The sequence below is a fragment of the Colossoma macropomum genome, unplaced genomic scaffold, assembly GCF_904425465.1.
Source record: "Colossoma macropomum unplaced genomic scaffold, Colossoma_macropomum, whole genome shotgun sequence".
Classification (NCBI taxonomy): domain Eukaryota; kingdom Metazoa; phylum Chordata; class Actinopteri; order Characiformes; family Serrasalmidae; genus Colossoma; species Colossoma macropomum.
In genome coordinates, this window is record NW_023494801.1 from 34,403,192 (window position 1) to 34,426,979 (window position 23,788).

General features: G+C 38.6%; 1 protein-coding gene across 1 annotated transcript in view; it reads right to left on the minus strand.

The window, feature by feature from the left end:
• LOC118821855 (multidrug resistance-associated protein 1-like) overlaps window positions 1-23,788 on the minus strand; it is a 73,967-nt gene that overhangs the window by 47,436 nt on the left and 2,743 nt on the right. Inside the window, exons 2-4 of the mRNA XM_036590604.1 lie at window positions 9,091-9,267; window positions 7,186-7,311; window positions 4,043-4,180 (exon numbers count right to left, since the gene is read on the minus strand). Coding sequence (XP_036446497.1) covers window positions 4,043-4,180; window positions 7,186-7,311; window positions 9,091-9,267 — 441 coding nt within the window. The remainder of the gene's footprint in view (window positions 1-4,042; window positions 4,181-7,185; window positions 7,312-9,090; window positions 9,268-23,788) is intronic.

The window sequence follows — 23,788 nt, forward strand, 5'->3', positions numbered from 1 at the left end:
ACAATGTCACCTTAGGAGCTCAGTAAGTGTGAAGTGCTTCGTTCTAGAGCCGAGTCAGAACCAGACGTCCACCTCTAAAAGCTCCCTCACAGAAAGTTCCTACATGAAATGGTTATGAATTCACTGCCTGATGACTGAGACACTGTTTTATGATAGTTTTACCAAGATTTTGGCATAAAAATCCATTCTTGGTGGAGGGATACATAACATGCAGGGTGTTATGAGGCAAAATAATCCCTGAAGATTATTATTTCAGGTTTTCCACTATTATATAATCTATGTATACTATATGAAACTCAGAAGACTCGTGTAGGTTCACTGGTGGTTCTGGATAGTAAATAAAATGTCTATATTTGTGTTGTAGTCATGGCGACCCCTGGTTCCTATCACCACCACTGTAAAGCCATCTGAACCATTTCACACCAAACCACTCTGAATATATTTACATACATCTTAAAAACTGATTTAAGCTACTGAGTGCCATGGCAGCCTGTTCAAAGGCAGAATAACGCTGTGAGGCTGATACAGCTAGCAAGTAATGCAGGCTTGTGCACACCAATTAGTATGGTGCTAACCGCATATCTAAACTAGACTTGATTATGTGGTTTCTGACACTGTATGACTCACTGTGATCTACAAACATGGTCTGAAGTACATTAGCGTAGCTAAAACAGTAGCAGCAGCTCGAAGTTTGAATTTTGTGCAAGAAAACACTTGACAACATGAAATAGAATTCACTTGTAAAGGCAATAAGGCACTAGATCTGCATCACCCATCGAGTGGTCCTACTGAGCACGTGCATATCATTACTACAGCATAGTAACTTCATTTTTCACATGTTTATGTTAATTCAGTAAAGACTTCCCTTATTATTATTGCTTACTTCCTGATAGGGTGATCAAATTATCCCACCTATTGATTTCAGTGCCTGTAGCATTTTCTGATAGAGTCATTTAGGCCGTCAAAATATCCTACCTACAGTTTTCTGTAGAGCGCTACCTAAAAATATGCGGTACAGTAGGACATTTCGACAAGCTAGCACAACTCTGTGACCTTGAGGCTTATAGAGGCCACAGTCCAAATATGGGAGACTCTGCGCTTTCCTACACATGGTGGCCATCCCTGCTCTGACACACTGTCCAAGGTTTTTGGAGAATGTAGGTCAGCTTCAGCGTGCGTAAGGTCATGTAAACACAGGCCTCATTTACTCAGGCTGGCTATGCATGAGCAGAATCAGCGCTTTGGGCACCGCAGCAGCGAATACTGTGTTTAAAAACACTGTCCATTTGAACGTCGCGCTCGGAGGAACTCTGTCTGGGTGCGACTTATTATTCTGAGAAAACAAAATAAACACTTGTTAAGTTGTTGCTGTTGGACTTGCCGTTGCTTATTTGGAGTCCAGTCAGCCACACTGGACTGCTGCAGCTCCTCCGTCAACACCACTGACTGACCCACACATTGTTTATGTTTATGAACTGACCGACTTGTTTACAGTAAGGCTGTAAACTCGGATATTGAAATGCAAATAAGCAGGGCTGTGGTTCAAAATCAGATTTACATAATTTACACAAGTAATGGGGTCTTATATGAAGCTAATTGGTGGGACATTTTCTGCATAACTCAGTGGTTGAGATGTAAACAGAGAGATTCAGAGTGGTTTGGTGTGAAATGGTTCAGATGTCTTTACAGTGGTGGTGATAGGAACCAGGGGTCGCCATGACTACAACACACATACAGACATTTTATTTACTATCCAGAACCACCAGTGAACCTACACGAGTCTTCTGAGTGTATATGGAATGATGATGATGGTAAATAGTGATGGTGATGGATTAAAATTCTGCTGCCACACATTCCTCCCTGTGACTTTGTTCCTCAGATGCTGAGACAGCAGAGTGTGTACGTGTAGGCTGTCGTGTTCTCTGTGGACGTATCCTATCAGTCTCTGCGCTCTAATTTGGTGGCTTCTGGTTTGAGCCTGTCGCGCCGTTGCCCCACACTGTTTATCAGCTCCTGCAAAGAGGAGTTTTCAGACCAGACGCTATAAAAAAACCTGTTTACCATGAAAAGAAAATAGCCACATCGCTTCACTCTCAGCTGAGCAGACGACACTGAGCACACGGGATACATGAGCACAGACTGTCCATCAACACGTCTACACAGACAGACAGACAGACTGACAGACAGACAGGTAGATAGATAGATAGATAGATAGACAGACAGATAGTAAGAAAGATAGATAGATAGATAGACAGAAAGATAGATAGATAGACAGACTGATAGATAGACAGACAGACTGACAGATAGATAGATAGATAGATAGATAGACTGATAGATAGACAGACAGACTGATAGATAGATAGATAGATAGATAGATAGATAGATAGATAGATAGATAGAGAGATAGACAGAAAGATAGATAGAGAGATAGACAGAAAGATAGATAGATAGATAGATAGATAGACAGACAGACAGACAATAGATAGACAACAGATAGATAGATAGATAGACAGACAGACAGACTGACAGATAGACAGACAGATAGTAAGAATGACAGACAGAGACAGATAGAAAGAAAATATCCACATCGCTTCACTCTCAGCTGAGCAGACGACACTGAGCACATGAGATACATGAGCACAGACTGTCCATCAACACGTCTACACAGACAGGTAGATAGACAGACAGATAGTAAGAAAGATAGATAGATAGATAGATAGATAGATAGATAGATAGACAGAAAGATAGATAGATAGATAGACTGATAGATAGACAGACTGATAGATAGATAGATAGATAGATAGATAGATAGATAGATAGATAGATAGATAGATAGATAGATAGACTGATAGATAGACAGACTGATAGATAGATAGATAGATAGATAGATAGATAGATAGATAGATAGATAGACAGAAAGATAGATAGATAGACAGAAAGATAGATAGATAGATAGACAGAAAGATAGATAGATAGATAGATAGATAGATAGACAGATAGATAGACAGACAGACAGACAATAGATAGACAACAGATAGATAGATAGATAGATAGATAGATAGATAGATAGATAGATAGATAGATAGATAGATAGATAGACAGAAAGATAGATAGATAGATAGACTGATAGATAGACAGACTGATAGATAGATAGATAGATAGATAGATAGATAGATAGATAGATAGATAGACAGAAAGATAGATAGATAGATAGATAGATAGATAGTTAGATAGACAGATAGACAGACAGACAGACAATAGATAGACAACAGATAGATAGATAGATAGACAGACAGACAGATAGACAGACAGATAGTAAGAATGACAGACAGATAGATAGATAAATAGATAGATAGACAGACAGACAGACAGACAGAAACACAGACAGATAGACAGAAAGATAGATAGATAGATAGATAGATAGACAGACAGAAACACAGACAGACTGACTGACATAATGACAGACAGACAGACAGACAGACAGACAGACAGACAGACAGTGGAGGAGAGTAATGCAGTGGTGGAGTCCGCAGGCATGGCTGGTGTTATCTGTGTGAAAGTGAGAGCGCTCGCTGCGCTCTGAGGGGCACGACTGCACCCCCCCGTTTACTCACAGCTGTAATTGTCCAGCTAAACTGAGCACAAACCTCAGACACAACAAGGTAAATTTAGCACATCTATTAGGGCCGCATGAGTCTGCACGAACAGACCTTCCCACTTTATATCACCAGAAATCCAAAAGTATCCAGGCGGCTCTACTACCGAGCACATTCAGCTGCTTTCAGGTCTCTCACTGCTGACACAGCGTGTTTACTCTCCACAGAAAAGCACTGGCCAATGGAATGGAGCTCTGGAGCAGCCGTACCTGAGCCTAAGGTCACTGTCCAAAGCCAAGCGTGGGCCAGAGGGGTATAAACCCCCCCACTGAGTGAAAGTATGAGGTAGGTGTTTCTAATAAAGTGGCCAGAATGTGTCTAAACAAATATTTTGCATCAGAATATATTCAAATCAATAAATTACCATATTTTACTGTGTTACTCACCTGTTCTACGACAGCCTGGATATTGGCCCTGAGAGGAACCAGGGAGCACACCACAGCCAGCGTCCAGAAGAGGAAGAGGAAGAGTGAAGAACGGCAGCCCTTCATCCGCTCCAGGTGGATCACAAAAACTGCTAACATCTGAGGACAGAGGTACAGAGGTCACACACACTTATAACATTTTGTAATCTATACAAAAATATTAATACCTATAGACAAATTAATAGATAACAGTGAGTCATACAGTGTCAGATACCACATAGTCAAGTCTATTAGAGATGAATTAAAGAGGAATTCTTTTCACTCTGTGATTAAATGTGGAGGAGGACCCTTAAGGGGCTTGTATGCCAGAGGTCGGCTCTTTTCCTGCCCTGTTGTGGCTCCACAGCTGAATCAGATTAGTAGGTAAAAATAAAATAATCCTCCTTTACAGTAAAATAAAGCTCTGCTGATCGTTCAACACAGTTTAACAATAAATGGTCTTAAACTCTGGAGTTAATGTAGAACTGCTGATTCACCCTTTAACCCTGAAGATCAGCGCAGACTGCTGGTCACCATAGCAACACAGACAACAGTCTCGCCTAGCTAGTAGCTACGAAACGGCAAAGAGAGAGATTTAAGATGAGCATCGATAATTTGGAGATGAATGGACTGATTAGTGTTTATAATCACTCCAGCTGGTTTCCTGATTCGTTTAATCTGCAGTGAGAAACTGACAAACACTGAAAAAGTCACAAAGCTGAAGTCGCTTCTCATTCGCCAGCTTCTTGTTTGAGTGGTCTTGTTCCACCTTAAATGGTGCAGCAGTTACATTCAGGCATCTCAGGCACCATTTAAGGTGGAACGAGAAAATTCGAACAAGAAGCTGGAGAATGAGAAGCGACTTCAGCCTCGTAAAAATCAAACGTTGAGAGACATTTTACAAGAAACTGTTCTACTTTTGAGGAAAAGTTTCCTGCTGGAGATGCGAGAAAAGCAGCTATAGCTGATCTAAAGCTTAAAGCAGAGCAAAGTCAGTCTGTGTTTTTGTTTATATTATATTTTTATCCTATACTAGTTCATCAGCACATACTGAGACACATTTACAGCCAAGATGGTAAAATGGACATAAAGTGTTTTTTCTCTCAAGGTGGTTTGATTTTTGTGGAAAGGACAAAATGGCCCCTCTTAACATTTGAGTTGTGACCCCTGACCTAAGCCTTCAGAGAAGCAAACTTCAAACACTAAACGTTGCCTGTCTGATCGACCACATTTGAAAATAAACTGTGTAGATTTGATATTTCGCCAAACTGTTATTTAACTGTTGGCCAGTGTTTCTCTAGCCGCTCGAGTGAGTCATGAGTATATTGATGTTTCGGTTTGATAGCTCTCAGTCCAGGACGTCTCAGTTTGGTTCTATAGGGCAGTGTACAGTACGCTGTGTGTTTAGTCTGTGCTGGGCTGCTGAAGAGAGTTATCTGATTGGTCACATTCAGACAAACAACCTTACTGACCGTCGTGTCTGCAGTGACCGCAGGTAAAAGAGGCTTATTTATTCTGATGCCTTTAGGACAGAGCAGTCTGTCTGCACTGCGGCCGGACAGAGAAATCTCCTCACTCAGACTGTTAAGCCAAAAGAATCCCACATCCTCGGTTTCTCAAAGGACCCCATTGACCACACACACGTCCTTAACTCTTTAAACACTGACCGTCTGTCTGAGGGTCCACACCTCAATTCCTCACACTCATCACTACTGAGCTTACACATCAGTTTCAGAGGAATTACTAACCCTATCCACTGTGAATTATTCAGTATCTACTATGAATTATTCAGTATCTACTGTGAATTATTCAGTATCTACTATAAATTATTCAGTATCTACTGTGAATTATTCAGTGTCTACTATGAATTATTCAGTATCCACTATGAGTTACTCAGTATCTACTATGAATTATTCAGTATCCACTATGAGTTACTCAGTATCTACTATGAATTATTCAGTATCTACTATGAATTATTCAGTATCCACTGTGAATTATTCAGTATCCACTGTGAATTATTCAGTATCCACTATGAGTTATTCAGTATCTACTATGAATTATTTAGTATCTACTATGAATTATTCAGTATCTACTATGAATTTTTTAGTATCTACTATGAATTATTCAGTATCTACTATCTACTTCAGTACTACTATCTACATTTCTATGAATTATTTAGTATCTATTATTAGTGATTCAGTGTCTATTATCTATTTAGTATATACTATGAAATATTCAGACATTATTATGAATTATTTAGTATCTATTATTAATGATTCAGTATCTACTATGAATTTTTTAATATCTATTATGAAATATTTAGTATTTATTATTAATTTTTGAGTAGTTTTTCACTACTAGTTACTGAAGTAGGGGATAAACGATAGTAGATAATAAATACTGAATAATTTATAGTAGATACTAAATAAGAAAAACTATGATAATCCGAGTTAAAAAAGACTGAATTAATGAACTTTAGTTTATTCAAAAATGTAAAGCAGTTGTTCCATACAATTAAATTTACATTATATTATAGGTAATTACACAACTTAACACACATCTATGTAGTTATTTACATTTGTATTTAAGCTACATTCTGTATGGACAGGTTTAAGTGTGCACTTCTGACTCTTTCTGTTTATTTTGATGTCAAAAAATGATAAAATATGTAAAGAACGCAAACATACAACAAATATTGAACATTTAAAATCCACACTTTCCACAGAATTTCTCTGTCTGAGCCACGAGTGAGAAAAAAATGAAAAATAAAATGTAATGAGAGGTGTTTTAAGGCATGTGGGGGCCTAGATGAAAGTTATTTATATTTTAGATTGGTATCTATGTAGTTTGTAGTAAACATGTAGTATTATCTGTATGTTTTGCAGTCCCACTGTTATCTGAGTGGACAGACAGAGAGAAATAAATACAGAGAGACTGACAGCCCTCTCAGCCAGAGAACTGCAGGCTTACTGCTCACTAACCAACATGAAACATGCAGTAGATATTATGGCACTTATATGCAGTGTTTGTAGTTAAGAGAGCGAGAAAAGGAAGTCTGGACCTACTGATGGTCTAAGAAGAAGATAAAGAAGGAGAGAAAGAGAGAAGAGAGGAGAGTGTAATACCATGGTGAGGCTGCGGATGACGGGGCTGAGGAGGAACACCATGTGATGTTTAATCTCTCTGCTTCTCTTCACCAGCAGGTAAACCATCTCCAACAGGCCGAAGGAGGCCAGACACAAACCCAGAGCCTGAACCACCGACAGAGAGAGTGGAGGAGAGAGAAGAAGTCTTTTATTTTGTTTAGAAACTCAAGAATCAGCCAAGACATTTACCTGTGGGTTGATTACTGCACTGTCTTTGATCTAAAATATAAAAATAAAAATAATACACAACATTCTGTAAGACATATGAACAGGGAAGCATAGATAAATAAGCCACACGTACTGTTTATACAGACACCTGTGATGATTTCTGATACTGGTCATGTGACTTGTATGCAATATAGACTGAGATTTTGGGGCAGTTTATACACCTGACAGGGCATCATCTAAACCGCTTATCCTTCTGGGTTGCAGGGCGGGGCTGGAGCCTATCCCAGCTGTCATTGGGCAGAAGGCGGGATACACCCTGGACAGGTTGCCAGTCATGATAAAATACACATTTTCGGAAAATAATTTAGGTCAGTACTAATAAATATTGGCATAAACAAGTAATGCGCCAAGAAATGTAGCTCCTTTAGAGTACGGTATCGTTGCCAAGCAACCATGGACCGCTGAATGAGGAGAGCGTTCAGTCGCACATCGCTGTATATTGTAGTCATGTCATTAATTTTTAAACTTTCTGTAGTATAATAATGAACTTATGATATCACAGCACTGTTTAATGCAGAAACCTTCACTTTATAAGTACTTTTTGGTCACTAAATCGCCACCGCGAGGCTTATTTAGCACCAATCCAGCGGCCCCTCTTCTCACACTGGGGCTGAGTCTCAAACAGCTCCCTGCTCCCTACATAGTGCACTACGTAGGAGTTTAAATACTGGATTCTGCAGCCCAACAGAGCAGAATACAGCTAAGAAACAGTGATTTGGGACTCAGACACATCCACACTCGATACATGATGCACTGTTTGGCTGTAGAGGCTGGAATTTCTAAACCTTCATAGCTAGAACACTATTTAGGGAGTACAGAGCCGTTTGGGATTCAGTCTGGGTTTGACGCGACTTCTGACTGAAACACGGACATTTGAAGTGTGTAAAACATTAAAGTGAGATTTTTTAGACTTTTATTCTGCTGTTTTACAGTTAATCACACTGTAAGTGCTTTAATTCAAACCTGTGATATTAATGATGAAGCTGTTTAGCATGTTTGCTATCTTTTACCCTGTTAGCCAGCTGACCAGCCCAGTTCTAGATAAGAACATAAGTCGCCCCTCAGTTTAAACAGAACCAGGTTCCTACGTCATCAGTACACTCAGTGCTCCATGCGAGCATCATTAGAGTCAAAGATTAATCCGTTAACAGCACAAGGATATTTTCATGACGTGGCGCAGTGACACAGAGTTCACTCACTGTGAGGCGGTCATAGGTGTTCGTATATCGTGGATTTTACAGCGGCTCTGAATGCAGCTCAGCCAATCAGATTTTAGGCCCGGAACTGTCCGTTTATAATCGAAGTTTAAAAGTTCATTTATATTGATTCATCTATCTGTGTATGAAACGTTGCAGCTCTTGTGTTGAGCTGCTAGTGAGCAATTAGGGGTGAAAAATGAGGGGTAAAACCCCCTGCTGTGAAAAACTATTCCCACCTTTCCATAAAGATGGCTACACTATAAAAGACATACACAACTGCAGCTACATGTTTTTGTTGATATTCTGAGTGTAAATAAGTGAACACATCCTCCACAGAGACACACTACGGCACATTTTAATGCACAATTACTGTTTATTTGCCGAATTTTGATTTCAGCCTGACTTTCACGTTCCTCAGACTGTGTGTGTGGTTCAGTTGTTGTGTTTGGAGACTCACCGTCTTGGCGCAGCAGAGGCTGGAGACGGAAATGCGTCCATGGTGGTGGAATCTGAGGTAGAGGAAGTAGAAGGGAGCGCAAAGCCAGAGGTAGAAGCAGGGGAACCACACCAGCACTGTGTGCTGGAAGCACTGGGTCAGGTCCGGGTTAGGAGTGAACCAGGTCAGGTTCCAGTCCTAAAACACAGAGACACAGTGACGGTCAAAGGTCTGGACACACATGATAAAGTTTTCTTGTCTTGTACTTTTTACCCGTGAGGTCCACTTATTACATTTGTGTGGTTTTATGTACCAAAAATTGGCATAATTAATTTTCATATTTCCATTTTTAACCCCTCTTTATCCCTTTATTAACCAGGCTGTTTTTGTTACTGTGTCTTTAAGACTGATATTTCGCTGCTGTTGGAGCAAAACCTCATTTCTCCTAAATGGTAACTTTACAAGAAAACGAAAAAACATACTTTACTTTTAATGTAAGTCGATGGAACCAGACTTTTTTCCGAGTAATTTTGGGTCGTTTCTTTTGGTCCATTCATCATGAAATTTACGCACAATGTAAAGAGCAACAAGTATTTTCAAATTATGTCATAAACTGAAAAATGACAAAATTGGAGATATGAGGTTTTGTTCTGACATCAGCGATATGTAAATGGGCTCTGTTCTGATTGGCTGCCCTTTTACTGTACTTCATTCAAAAAGCAGTTCAGGCTGAAAGACCCCTTATAACTTCAGCATAAATGGGCGGAGCTAAACTGCTGTAGGCTGAATAGGTGGATATTTATAAATGTGTTGTTTTTTGTGACATCAAAAAAAAAAAACAATCAATTTGGCTGTTTGACTGCATAGACTGGGTCTATGGGATTTTACGGAGACTTTAAGAATGTTTACATACTGCATCAACATCTTTTATTTAAAAAATGCAAAAAATTGTTTTTTTTTCAGGATGCAGGCCCTAGATAGCAAGAGGACAGCGGCCCACTGTCGGCCCACTGATGGCGTCCCACTGCCTTTAGCTCAGTGTTTTCCAGGTGGCCCACTGGTGGTTAAGCAGAGTGTCAGACAAAATGCCACTTTTCATCACTCCATTTCCACTCACAGTCCAATCTACCTGTTTTTCTGTCTTTTCTCTCTTTTGCTATCCTTTGTAAACTGGTTTAGTAAATAATTTTAACAGTAATATCATCAATAAATCTGATAATACAGCTGTAACTAATATAGCGCAGAGTCAGCAACAACATTTGCAACTAAACCATTCTATATTAGGCCTAGTCATTTAATTTTTTCCCCTCTTACTTATTTGTAACAATTGTCTTAGTTTATTTTCCAAAATAAAAGTCTGTGTGCATTTAAATCTGTTGGTAGAAATTAAACTGGTTGACTAGATCTGTGTTTAAATAAAGTACATATTGTTTGTACATATAGGTCATACATATTCCCCCTTTTGATATACAGAACATTTCATAAATTTACCTTTTTATTCTGTATTATGAGTAAAGAGGTATTTGCTGTGTCCGTGTACCCAAACTGGCACTTGTAGTACGGTATAAACTAGGATTCAGCAAAAACTCATAATATGTGAGATATAAATGGGTCACTTAATGCGTTACATCAGTTGCCTCTGTTGTAATTGTGTAATCAGTCACCAGCATCTCTACGACATCATTCTGTAATTTATTAATCTAGATTAATAAATGCGTGGAATGCATGCGCTGGTGTTTTCAGCAGGGACCTCTTACCCCCTCCTCCCCCCCAGCCTTAAATAAACACACGAAAAGGTTATCACACACAGGTAATTGGGAAACTGTATTATTATCTTTAGTTTTTTTACTGTTCGTTTTAGGCGAGTTTGCAGTGTTAGCTCTATGGCTAATCTAACTGCAGCTGCACGCAAGTTGCTCATAAACCACCTCACTAATCAATATATTTTTGATACAGATTAGTGTGCAACACTGTGCTGTGGTGAGAAAATAGTGATCTGATATAATTAGGTTCACATTTGTATTTTACTGTTTATGATATTCAAGTTAGCCTTCTTGCTAACTGCTATGTTAGCTCCTTGGCTAACTGCAGCTACACCCAAGTGACCCTTATACTTTTTTAGTACAACTCAGAGTGCAGCACTGTACTCGATAAAATAGTACCTGATTATAATTATTTCACTTTTGCATCATTAATATTCAAGGTCTGTGAGTTAGCCAGCTTGCTAACTGCAATTAGCTTCTTAGCTAACTGCAGCTGCACACAAGACACCCTGCTTCTGTCAAACATGCTAGTGTTTTGCTGTAGCCCTGTGCTGTGGTGAGTATAGTTATCTGATATAACTGTTTACTTTTATGCTTTTACTGTCAATGGTAGGTGAGTTAGCAGCTTGCTAACTGTATCCCTGCTTGAAAAACCAGCATATGATGTGTTTTGGATGTTGGTATGCTGGTCAACCAGAATGACCATGCTCGGGGAACCAGCTAAACCAGAATCAGACCAGTGCTAGCTAATGTAAACCAGCATAAATGAGCTTAGACCACTTGGACTGTTTTTTCAGCAGAATTGTTAACTTCTTGGCTAACAACAACTGCACACCAGTTTTCTCACTGCCGCCAATTAGTAATCTTCATTTTTGGGTAAGACTCAGTAGCACTGTACTCCCACAGGTATAACTACGTGATATTATCATTTCACTTTTGTGTTGTTACTGTTTATGGATAGCAAGTTAACTAGCAACATAGAGGGCTTTTTATTGGCAGGCGTTCGTATGACTTCAGCTCACCACAGAAAGGTGTCTCACTTTGTCTTTGTCATAGTTGCCAAGAGGATGAGTCCAGAACTGTTGGAGAACCAAACACACAACAATGTGGGAGTCTAAACTAAATAAAGGGCATAAATGCTTAATGGAAAAACTCCTTCACAGCTGTCAGAGCACAGTAACATCAGCCAGCATCAGAGTGATAAATCTATGGATGGTGAAAATAACCATAACCAAAACACCAGAATAGCCATGTTAGCCGGAGATGTTGAAACAGTTGGCTAAGAATAAACTAGTTAGCTAAAAGCTAAACACACATACGCCAACAGGGGGTGTGCTGGGTTGTCAGGGTACACAGTGCCGCTGTAGATGCTTTACACAAACACCAGCTTGAGGGAACAAACACCTGCTCCCTGCTGATCACTCGCTCTCTCAGATACTGACAGCTTTTGAGTGAAATAAAAACTATTCCACTGAAAGCGGCTGCAGCAGCAACTTTAAAGCACAAACTGCATTCAGTGTAACGCTGGTCAGCGGCGCTGAAACGCTGACAAACCACTCATCATTGCTCGTATTGTTGTTGCTTTAGCAGATCCAGTGACTGCCACGACTATTTCCAGTAGAAAAAATACGGAAATGTGGAAAGGGCCTATCTTCTGTACCTTGGCCTTGGTTTGCCCAAACTGCAAATGCTTAGTGTGACTGTGGCTTTGGGTCCTGTCGGTACCAATCTGGAGCAGGGACCAAAAACCATAAAACTGGACCCTTCAGTACTGGACTGATGACCAATGGAAAAAGCAAAGTTACATTTTTGTGGTGCCAAAGATTCCAGGACTTTGTGCAGTGAAAAAATGTCCCGAATAAACCAAAATGAATGGAGGGAGAAAATGATAGATTCTCCCAAAAAACACAGGTTCAACACAACAATCAAACATTTCTGTTTGTTTCTGTTGTGGTAGTTGGTGTTGGTGTTGGTCAGTGTGCTTTGGCTTATAAAAAGACTGATATTTCTTCACCGTCTAGGTGTGTCTAAACTTTTAACTGATACTGCAGTATAACATAAAGGCACATACAGCAAAAACCCATATTATGTGCTGTAAAAGTGGGTCACTTCACATGTTACACCAGTTATAACTGTGTAATCGGTCATTAGCGTCTCTGAAATGACGACTCTTGCCGTTTGGTGGGAAGACGCTTCGACTCTTCGCTTTAATAGCTGTTCATACGTGTTTGTGCTATTTTCAGCCTTTTTCAGTAAAGTATACATTCTCTGAGCAGCAGTTTGTAGCAGTAAAACATGATATAACAGTCACTCAGGTGTGAAGTATAGCTCCTATGGTAAAGCCGGGCTTTTCTCCACATCAGTGTGCCCACCTCAAACGCCCACCCACTTCACAGCGGGTGACTCAGGGCCACTTCTTCTTTATGAATAAAACCATACAGCTGGATGGAAAGCCCAGCCGTTTGTGTAATGCCACCTGGCAGCTGCTGGCATAACATCAACCACAGCACCACAGTCTGATATTGTTTACTGTAAGATTCCTCTCTTTCACTTTCTATTCCCACAACTTGGAAACACGCCCTGCCTGTGGAATGAGTAGCTTTGTCTCGCCTTCTTTCGCAATCTGGAATTTCTCACTGTTGCTTTTAAATATACTAAAATAATACGCTAAAGGTTTATAATCATAAAGCAGCTTATCCATCTTCATCAAAGTGTCTTTCCTGGTATGAAGAGCAGGTTTTAAATAAAGATCTGGTAGTTTTCTTCACTAAACTGTTATTAAAAGCTCATATTGAAGCTCTTTTGGCCCAAAAGTGGTTTAAACACCTGAAAGGTTTAAGTGCTGACATCATAACTAGGGGATGCAATGTGTTCCTTCAGTCTTGTAAAGAAAAATGACAAAATCTAAGCACTTTTCTATTTAATTTTATGTGATAAGTTATTGCAAAAATATGCTCATTTGTATTTAAAACATTTTTAAAAATTAGGTGTCCTTACATGTTTGATAAGCAGAGTATACGTCACTTTTTTGGCCATATGTTTTAGTCCATGTTTTTGAGTCCAAATGTATTAAAGTAGCTGCAGGTCCTCATCCTGGACTAAAATCTACATGTAGTTGTTTTCTCTTTTTCATGATTTAGGTTGTGAAAAGCTCGATAATAAGCTGATTGTACATAATTCATTGCAGATACTAGAAAATTCATAGTAGACACTGAATAATTCATGGCAGATACTGAATAATTCATAGTAGATGCTGAATAATTCATAGTAGATACTGAATAATTCATAGTAGTTTCTGAATAATACATGGCAGATACTTAATAATTCATAGTAGATACTGAATAATTCATAGTAGACACTGAATAATACATGGCAGATACTTAATAATTCATAGTAGATACTGATAAATTCATAGTAGATACTCAATAATTCATAGTAGATGCTGAATAATTCATAGTAATTACTTAATTCACAGTATACTGAATAATTCATTGCAGATACTGAATAATTCATTGCAGATACTGAATAATTCATAGTAGACACTGAATAATTCATGGCAGATACTGAATAATTCATAGTAGATACTGAATAATTCATAGCAGATACTGAATAATTCATTGTAGATACTAAATAATTCATTGTAGGTACTAAATAATAAAAGGAAATAATGAATAATTCATTGTAGATATTGAATAATAAAAGTAAATACTGAATAATTCATAGTAGATACTAAATAATTCATAATAGATATGAATAATTCATAGTAGACACTGAATAATTCATTGCAGATACTGATTAATTCATTGCAGATACTGAATAATTCATAGTAGACACTGAATAATTCATGGCAGATACTGAATAATTCATAGTAGATACTGAATAATTCATTGCAGATACTGAATAATTCATAGCAGATACTGAATAATTCATTGTAGATACTAAATAATTCATTGTAGGTACTAAATAATAAAAGGAAATAATGAATAATTCATTGTAGATATTGAATAATAAAAGTAAATACTGAATAATTCATAGTAGATACTAAATAATTCATAATAGATATGAATAATTCATTGTAGATACTGAATAATTCATTGTAGATATTGAATGATAAAAGTAAATACTGAATAATTCATTGTAGAGATTGAATGATAAAAGTAAATACTGAATAATTCATAGCATAGAACAAACCAAAAGTCTTAAAACTGACAAATAATTGAATAATAGGCCTCTAAGAGACCTTAAAGCCTTTAAGAGGTTTCATGACGTTCAGTATTTACAGGACCTACAAACAGAAAAAGCCAGTGTGTTTGTCTTTGTGACCTTGTGGCCTCAAATCTGGGGACAGTACAAAGTCATGAAACACAAACCACACTAACCAAGTCTGCCTTTCAGCTGAATCATGATGAGACTGAAGACACTGAATATGCTCAGTGAACGGTACAACATGAATGATAAAAATCGCCAAAACACAGAAGAATGTTTTCTTCTGAAATGTAACCGAAATTTAAAAAAAAGCTCCAAGCCTGAATCTCACACTCGCTTTAGTGATTTTAGGCATCGCAGGTTATGCAATAATGAAAGCTAAACAAATCGTGAAGTGGCATGGAGTTATTTACTGGAACCAACGGCAGCTAAAAGTTGCTGAACTAGCTTTTAGAGCTGTTGAGTAATCCAAGATTAGGTCACACACGCTGGCCAGGCGGTCTGTGACCCAGAACCGTGCCTTCTGCGTGATAAAGAGCCAGTAACCGTCAAACAAGGCCCTCTCAGGTGAAGTATCTGTGTCGAGGTTAAAGCAGCTAACAAACAAAGCCTGTAGCCGACCGTCTCTCTTGCCTCAAACCGTGCAGAGTTGTTTGTTAATCTCTAAAGATTTGATTATGCAGTTTCTGACACTGTGTGACTCCCTGTTATCTATAACATGGACTGAACTACAGGCAGCATTCAGACTTCAAGCTGCTGCCACTGTTTTTAGCTATGCTAATGTATATTAGCCCATGTTTATAGATCACAGTGAGCCATACAGTGTCAGAAGCCTCATAATCAAGTCTATTAGAGACACTGAACACCTCTATAGAGTTTAAGGCAAGAGTCATTTAGGCATGCAGTTAGCACCATGCTAATTATGCTAATTAATAAGATACAAACTTATAGCATTGTGTATTAGTATGAGGCTAGCTGCATACCTAAAACATTACACCTGCCTCAAGACTATTAGAGATTAGAGAACTCCACACAGTTTGAGGCAAGTGTGATGTAGGCATGCCGTTAGCACCATGCTAATTATAGACCACTGTAGTTGGGCATCATTCTGTAGTCCTTGTTATGCCCATATTAGGAACTCCGGGTCTGAGCTTCATTACTCTAGGCCGAGAATGAATAGGGTTTTTGAAAAGTCGCCTCTAGCGCCCCCTGTGTTAAATAAAAATGTTCAGAGCCTGATATGTTTTGTCCTGTGAACATTTTTCTCCCGAATACCACTGGATCCTCTGAATTACGAGGTCGTTAAAGAGCTATAATACTAATATTGCTACATGCAAGCTAAAGCTACTGCGCATCAATGTGGTCACTAAGCTACACGAAACTAAGGTGGGCTGTGGCGCTGCTCTGACAAGCTGTGCTACCTTATCGAAATGTTCTACTGTATCGCATAATTACAGGTATTACCCGTAAATAAAACCTCTAGGTGGGATATTTTGATAGACTAAAATTCCTTATCAAAAATACTACCAGCATTAAAACTACGAGGCTGAATTTAGCTACTTTTTCGCAGCTTCTTGTTTGAATGTTCCTGTTCCACCTTAAATGGTGCAGCAGCTGTGACTGGCTATCACTAACATTAGCAAACGAGACAAAATACTGACCTGTCGGTTCTGTGAAACAGCAGAAATAAGTTAATGTTACTCAGCTGTTAAGCGGAAATAGAGAAACCTCCTCATATCAGGCCTTTCAACCCTCCATGAAGCTGAACTCAGCTTCTTTTTCTCCGGCTGCTTGTTCCAATTTCCTTGTTCTACCTTAAATGGCGCAGCAGTTCAGAACGTGACTGCTGCACCACTTAAGGTGGAACGAGAAAAGTCAAACAAAAAGTTGCCGATTGTCCTCAGAGAAATGTTACCAGCATTAAAATAATAATTAGGATATTCTGAGACCCAAAATCAGTTTATCAGGGGGTGATAACTGGATTAAGGAGGCTTCCAGTCTAATGATGTGAATTCAGTGCACAGTAGCTTTAGCTCACATGTAGCAATATTCATATTTCAACTCTTTAACGACCTCGTGATTCGGAGGATCCAGTGTTATTCGAGAGAGGAATGTTCACAGGACAGAACGTATCGGGTTCTGAACATGTTTATTTAACACAGGGGGCGCTAGAGGCGACTTTTCGAAAACCCTATTCATTCTGGCCATAGAGAAATGGAGCTAAGACCCGGAGTTCCTAATATGGGCATAAGAGCATGAAGCGGACTGCTAATTAATAAGATACAAACTTTAGCATTGTACATTAGCATGAGGCTAGCTACAAACCTATAACATTAAACTTGCCTCAAACCTCTGACACTGTGTTACTGTTATCTATAAACAATAACAAAATACAGCAAGTTCAGGCTTCAAGATAACCTGTCACTGTTTTTAGCTATGCTAATGTACTTTAGCTCATGTTTATAGATCACAGTGAGTCATACAAAGTTAGAAACCACATAATCAAGTCTGTTACAGACACTGAACAGCTGTATAGAGTTTGAGGCAAGAGTCATTTAGGCATGCAGTTAGCATCATGCTAATTGTGCTAACTAATAGGGTATTTGATTCTGCTATGTTAGCTTCATTCCCTTGCTGAAAAAAAGCAGCACAGACCAGCATGCTGGTCTAAGCTGGCCTAAACTGGTTTATGGTTGTCTGGTGCTGGTTTAGCTAGTCACCCAACATGATCATGCTGGTTGACCAGCATACCAGCATCCAAAACACAAAATATGCTGGTTTTGCTGGTGGTTTTTTAGCAGGGTAGCTTTGTGGCTCCAGTGACAAACTATAAAGAAGCAAACTTTAGACACGTCTTGTCTGATCGACTACAGTGGTGTTGAGGTCTGGACTCTGGCGTGGTCAGTCCATCGTTCAGCTTCTTTGTTTGATGTGTCCGTCTCCTTTTCTCAGTGAGGTTCTTCTTGATCAGCTACACATCCTTTCAGACCCACAGCGCTGAGTCGTCTTCTCACAGTGGAAGGATGGACAGAAGCACCTGTGGATGTTTTCAGATCTGAAGCAGCTTGATTTTCTCCTCTCTCTCAGAGATGAAAGCTTTAAGTGCTGTTTATCTGATGGGGGCAGGTTTGGTGGCTACCAGGTCTTCCAGGTGGTTGTTAGGAGGCCCGTTTTCTCTGTAGCTTTTAATCAGTTTTAAAGCTCTTATTTTTTAACTTCACCTTGACATTTCGCTTACCTACTGTCCAAATCCACGTCGTTGTATTAGCTCATCTGTACTGCATCTCCATATAGACGAGAGCCTGTTCGTCTTTAGGTGCTTTGAGCAGCTGCAGAATTCTGAGAAATACTGCATGCAGGTTTGAAGGAGCTTTGCTGGCTGGGCTTCAGTGCTGCTCAGTGATATTAGTCACATGATTGACTTCATATAAAGCATAGCAGAGAGAGAAAGAGGAGACCACAAGCTTCTGGCACACAAACGCGCTCTGTAGGTCTGTTTGCTTAGTGCTGTGGTCTAAGGTGAACGAGGACAACCATCATCAGCGCTCCAAAACCAACCTGCACTAAAACGAGCGGTTCTGAGAAAAATCTAATTCACCCAGTTTTCCTCCTCATCCCAAATGTAGTAACTCAGCCGAGACGTGTTCGGTGTCTTAGGTTTGCTTCTTTAGTTTTAGCCCTGGAGCTAAGAGGCTAATGTAGCTAACAAGTAATGGAAGCCCATTAATTAGCATAATTAGCATGGTGCTAACTGCATGCCTGAATCACACGCGCCTCAAAAGATGTGGAGCTGTTTGGTATCTCTAATAGACTGGATTATGTGGTTTCTGACTCTGTATGACTCACTGTGATCTATAAACATGAGCTAAAGTACATTAGCATAGCTACAACCAGTAACAACAGTCATACTGAAGCGTGAACTTTGCTGTCATTTGTTTGTGGTTATAGAAAACAGTGTATTGTTTTCGGTATGCAGCTAGCATCATGCTAATGCACAATACTATGAGTTTATATCATATTAGTTAGCATAATTAGCATGATGCTAACTGCATGCCTAAATGACTCTTGCCTCAAACTCTATACAGCTGTTCAGTGTCTCTAATAGACTTGATTATGTGGTTTCTAACTCTATATGACTCACTGTGATCTATAAACATGAGCTAAAGTACATTAGCATAGCTAAAAACAGTGACAGGTTATCCTGAAGTCTGAACTTTCTGTATTTTGTTCAGGTTTATAGATAACAGTAACACAGTGTCAGAGGTTTGAGGCAAGTGAAATGTTTTAGGCGTGCAGCTAGCCTCATGCTAATGCACAATGCTATAAGTTTGTATCTCATTAATTAGCATTAGCATAATGCTAACTGCATGCCTAAATCACTCTTGCCTCAAATGATGCGCCGTTGTAAACTAATCTCTAATAGTCTTGAGACAAGTGTAATGGTTTAGGTATGCTGCTAGCCTCATGCTAATGCACAATGTGCTGAGATTATATCCATAATTAGCCTGATGCTAACTGCCTCAAACTGCATGGAGTTGTAAAGTAATCTCTATTTAACTTGATTATGAAAGTGTCTGTACTGTTTTCTATAAATGTGCATTAGCATAACTGAAAATAGTAGCAGCCAAATTGGTCTGAATGTTCGTGCTGTTGTCTATTTTACAGTGGTGGACAGTAACGAAGTAAACGTAATTAGTTTCTGTACTTAAGTAGTTTTTGTGTATCTGTACTTTACTGAAGTTTTTCCATTTTGGTGACTTTTTTCTTTCACTCCACTACATTTCAAAGTCAGATATCTCACTTTTTACTCCACCACATTATGAGAAATCTGTCGTTCCTTTTGGTTTATGTGTGTATAAAAACGTAACGTCAAAACGAAAGAATCGCGAAGCAAAAACACCAATCAGGGCACAGCGGTCACTTTGTTTTGAGTTTGTTTTGACCTGTTGGTCATACTGACCCAGTGCAGCACACGGTTCAACATCAGCGCAGCAGCGTAAAATTTTGGGAGAGTCTATTCAACATAAATGATAAACTAACCTAACTTTGTGTAAATAGACCACAATATAGAAATATGTACTCATATGCAGTTGAGACTGACGTGTCTTTATTCTGAATTTATACAAACACATTTCATTTTATAGTAAATTAGTTTTGGCTAGTTTATGTTTATGAACAGAGACCTACAGATGCAGTTTAGTAAAGGAAACTCATTTGTGAATCTGAGTTTAAAGTTTTTATTAAACTTAAACTTGAAACTAAGTTCAAATAAATCTTTAACTGAAACTTTGCGTGTTTGTAAAAAGTGATTTCAGAGCCACTCAGTTCTACCTGATGGAAACTGTTTGCCTTCAGTGTTTTGTGCTGATGATCATTTTAATAGACATCAGCGTCACTAATTAATGACCTTCTATTAAAAGACTGGTTTACCAAGAGAGACACTGGAGTATTTTCACCTAAAGTGAGTCAATGAAGCGAGTCTTGTTACAAAAATGATAATAGGACATCAGAGTCATAATTCATCTTTCAGTACTTTCACTTTCGAAACTTAAGTACATTTGAAGGCAAATACTTTAGTACTTTTACTCAAGTGGAGGTCTAAATGGAGGAACTTCTACTTTTACTGGAGTAATATTTTACCTTGGGTGTCTCTACTTTAACTCAAGTACATGGTTTGTGTACTTCGTCCACCACTGGAATTTTAACTGTAAGTTTCATTGCAAAGGGAACATAATTAGTCCTGTTTAACTGAGTTAGTGCAGAGCGGTGTGTGAAATATTGAATAAAAATCATTAAAGTGATGGTTTCAAACCCCAGAAATCGAAATATCATATGTTGAGAAACCATCTCGAAGTATTGTGATGTTTTTTCCATATCGCTCATCCCCCTCATACACATGACCAAGTTTTTTGAGATGGCTTAAAATCACAGAAACCATTAAAAGCTTCTGCTGGTTCCTGGTGGTGTCCAATAGTTAAAGGGCTAATAGCCAATGGTCGTAATGGTCTGCTTTCAGCAAAGTGTTGCAATAATTAAATGGTTAATACGTAAACAGAGTCGTTCAGAGTGGTTTGGTGTGAAACGCTCCGTTCTAGAGAAACTTACCGAGTCAGAACTCTTCACAGTGGTGGTGATAGGAACCAGACGTCCACCTCTAAAATCTCCCTCACCCTTTTGTACTGCAATATGTCGTATAAGGCGAATCAGGACAGTGATTGTGCTCTTCTGTGAGTGCAGGAGTCCAGTTTGCAGTGTGTTGCTATTTTTGAACTGAGATTAGAAATTCCTGGAACCTACTTTGGCTCTAAAAGCTTTGGAGTCCCACAGAGCGCAGCCTTCACCGCTCTGCTGATTTTGCTGCATGATGTTTCTCTGACCTGCAGAAACCTGGTGTCCCCTACACTTCTCAGAAATAAACAAAAAACAACGCAAGCCAGAGGGCTCGATCGATGACATCACGCTGGACAGGCCGTACCACTCGTAACACTACAGCCTCCACCTTTCACCCACATGGTGAAATGTTCTGCTGCGGTGAAGACTCCAGTGGTGTAATCCACCACTGTCCACCACCTTGCTTCGAAAATGACACGGTTCCTATATTAAGTAAGCCAAGGTGACTGTAAAGGTTTAGTTGGTCATAATGATCAGTTGCTAATCCTTCATGTTCATTAACCCCTTAAATAAGACCCAAAGTTTCACTTACACACTTACATAACCTACAAACAACTCAGCTAGTTTGCACTGCAGTCCATTTAGTTACTGAATAATAAGCCTTAGTAAGTCATAATCCTGCCATTTTAAGGGGTTAAAGTATCTTCTTGGCTTGGGTTGTTAAAAGCACATATTGGCCCAAAGGTAGTTTACACACTTCAAAGGTTTGAGTGCTGACGAGTGCCGACAGCACAACAAGGGAAAAATGCGCATAGCCTTTGGCTGCATTCCCAATGTCGGCCTTTTAGCAGCTGTTTTGCGTTTTTTTGACAAAGATAAATGACAATTAAAACAGCTTTTCTATTCAGTATGTAAATTTATTGCGACCAGACAAAAGAAAATAGGTGCTCATTTAGGACCAACATCACCGAAGAGCCGGCTGGGTGTCCCCAAACTTTTGATGACCAGTGCACACATCAAAAGAGAAGCAGTAGCTGTTAATCTCTCATTTTTTAACCTGATTTTTGACGATGGCGTCACATTGAAGGAATCATTGATGGACGCATGGCTGAAGTGCAGTGAGATTTCTGAGGCCTGCCCTGTGTCTCTGTTCAAGTACGTACAGCCATGTGCCAAAGTTTGAGGACCCTCGGTCAGATTACATGATTTGGAGTGAAAACGAGTCACATTCTCTGCAGGGATCCTCGACACATTCAACCGAGCCAACTTCTATTTATTTGCTGAGTTTAACATATAAAAAAAAAAAACGAATAAAATATGAAAATATGGATTTGTATGGCAGGCTGAAGAGGCAGGTAGTCATAATTTGCTGGACTGTTATCTTGAGAGAACAAGTTAACAAATTTGTTATCTTGAAATATTGACTTAATTGTCCTGTTATCTCAAGATATCAAAGCTGTTAGTATAAGTAATTATATTGTTATCTCAACAAAGTTGTTGTCTTGAGACAATGAGTTCATTAACTTGTAATCTCAAGATAACTAAGTTGTTGTCTTGAGATAATGAGTTCTTTTTCTTATGATCTCAGAATAACAAAGTTGTTGTCTTAGGATAATGACTTAATTATATTGTTATCTTAAGATAACAAAGTTGTTATTTTGAAATAAAGAGTGCCTTATCTTGTGATCTCCAGATAACAAATTTGTTATTTTGAAATAATGACTTAATTATCTTGTGATCTCCAGATAACAAAGTTGTCATTTTGAAATAATGACTTAATTATCTTGTGATCTCCAGATAAGAAATTTGTTATTTTGAAATAATGACTTAATTATCTTGTGATCTCCAGATAACAAAGTTGTCATTTTGAAATAATGACTTAATTATCTTGTGATCTCCAGATAAGAAATTTGTTATTTTGAAATAAAGACTTAATTATCTTGTGATCTTGAGATAACAAAAACTTGAAATAAAAAGTTAATTTTCTTGTTTTTTTTAGATAACAGTTGTTTTCTTAGCATAATGATATCAAAGTTGTTATCTTGAGATCACAAGATAATTAACTTGTTATCTCAAGATAACAATGCAAAAAATCATAACAACAGCTCATGGCCTCTCCGGACTTCCGTACTTTTGCACAGGCCACATTTCATGTTTCTTCTTTTTATTCTGTTCACATTTTAGGTTTTATTTATTTCCTCAATGTGTTAAATTCAGTAAATAAACAGTAATCGTGTATTAAATGTGCAGAAGTGTGTCTTTGTAGACGATGTGTTCACTTATTTACACTTAGAAAATCAAGAAATCAGGGAATTTGATGAGTTACACCCAAACTTATGCACATGATGCATGGAAGCGCTGTTCGCAGTGGGAACTGCAGTGGGTCGTAGTGTCTTAATGCCAGTGTAATGAAAAGAGTTCATGCTCCTTAAACAGGTTCAAACTTTTACCACACACTTCTATAACCTGAATAACCAGTTTGCACTGCAGTCCATGTAGTTACCGAAAAACAAGCCTTGGTATGAAAATAAGCCCATGGAACCAGAAAAGACCACTTGATTGTCTTTTAGATGCTGCTGACATTCTGAGAATCATTATTTAGTCTGAGAATTTCTGTAATATTACTTTGACAGTCATCT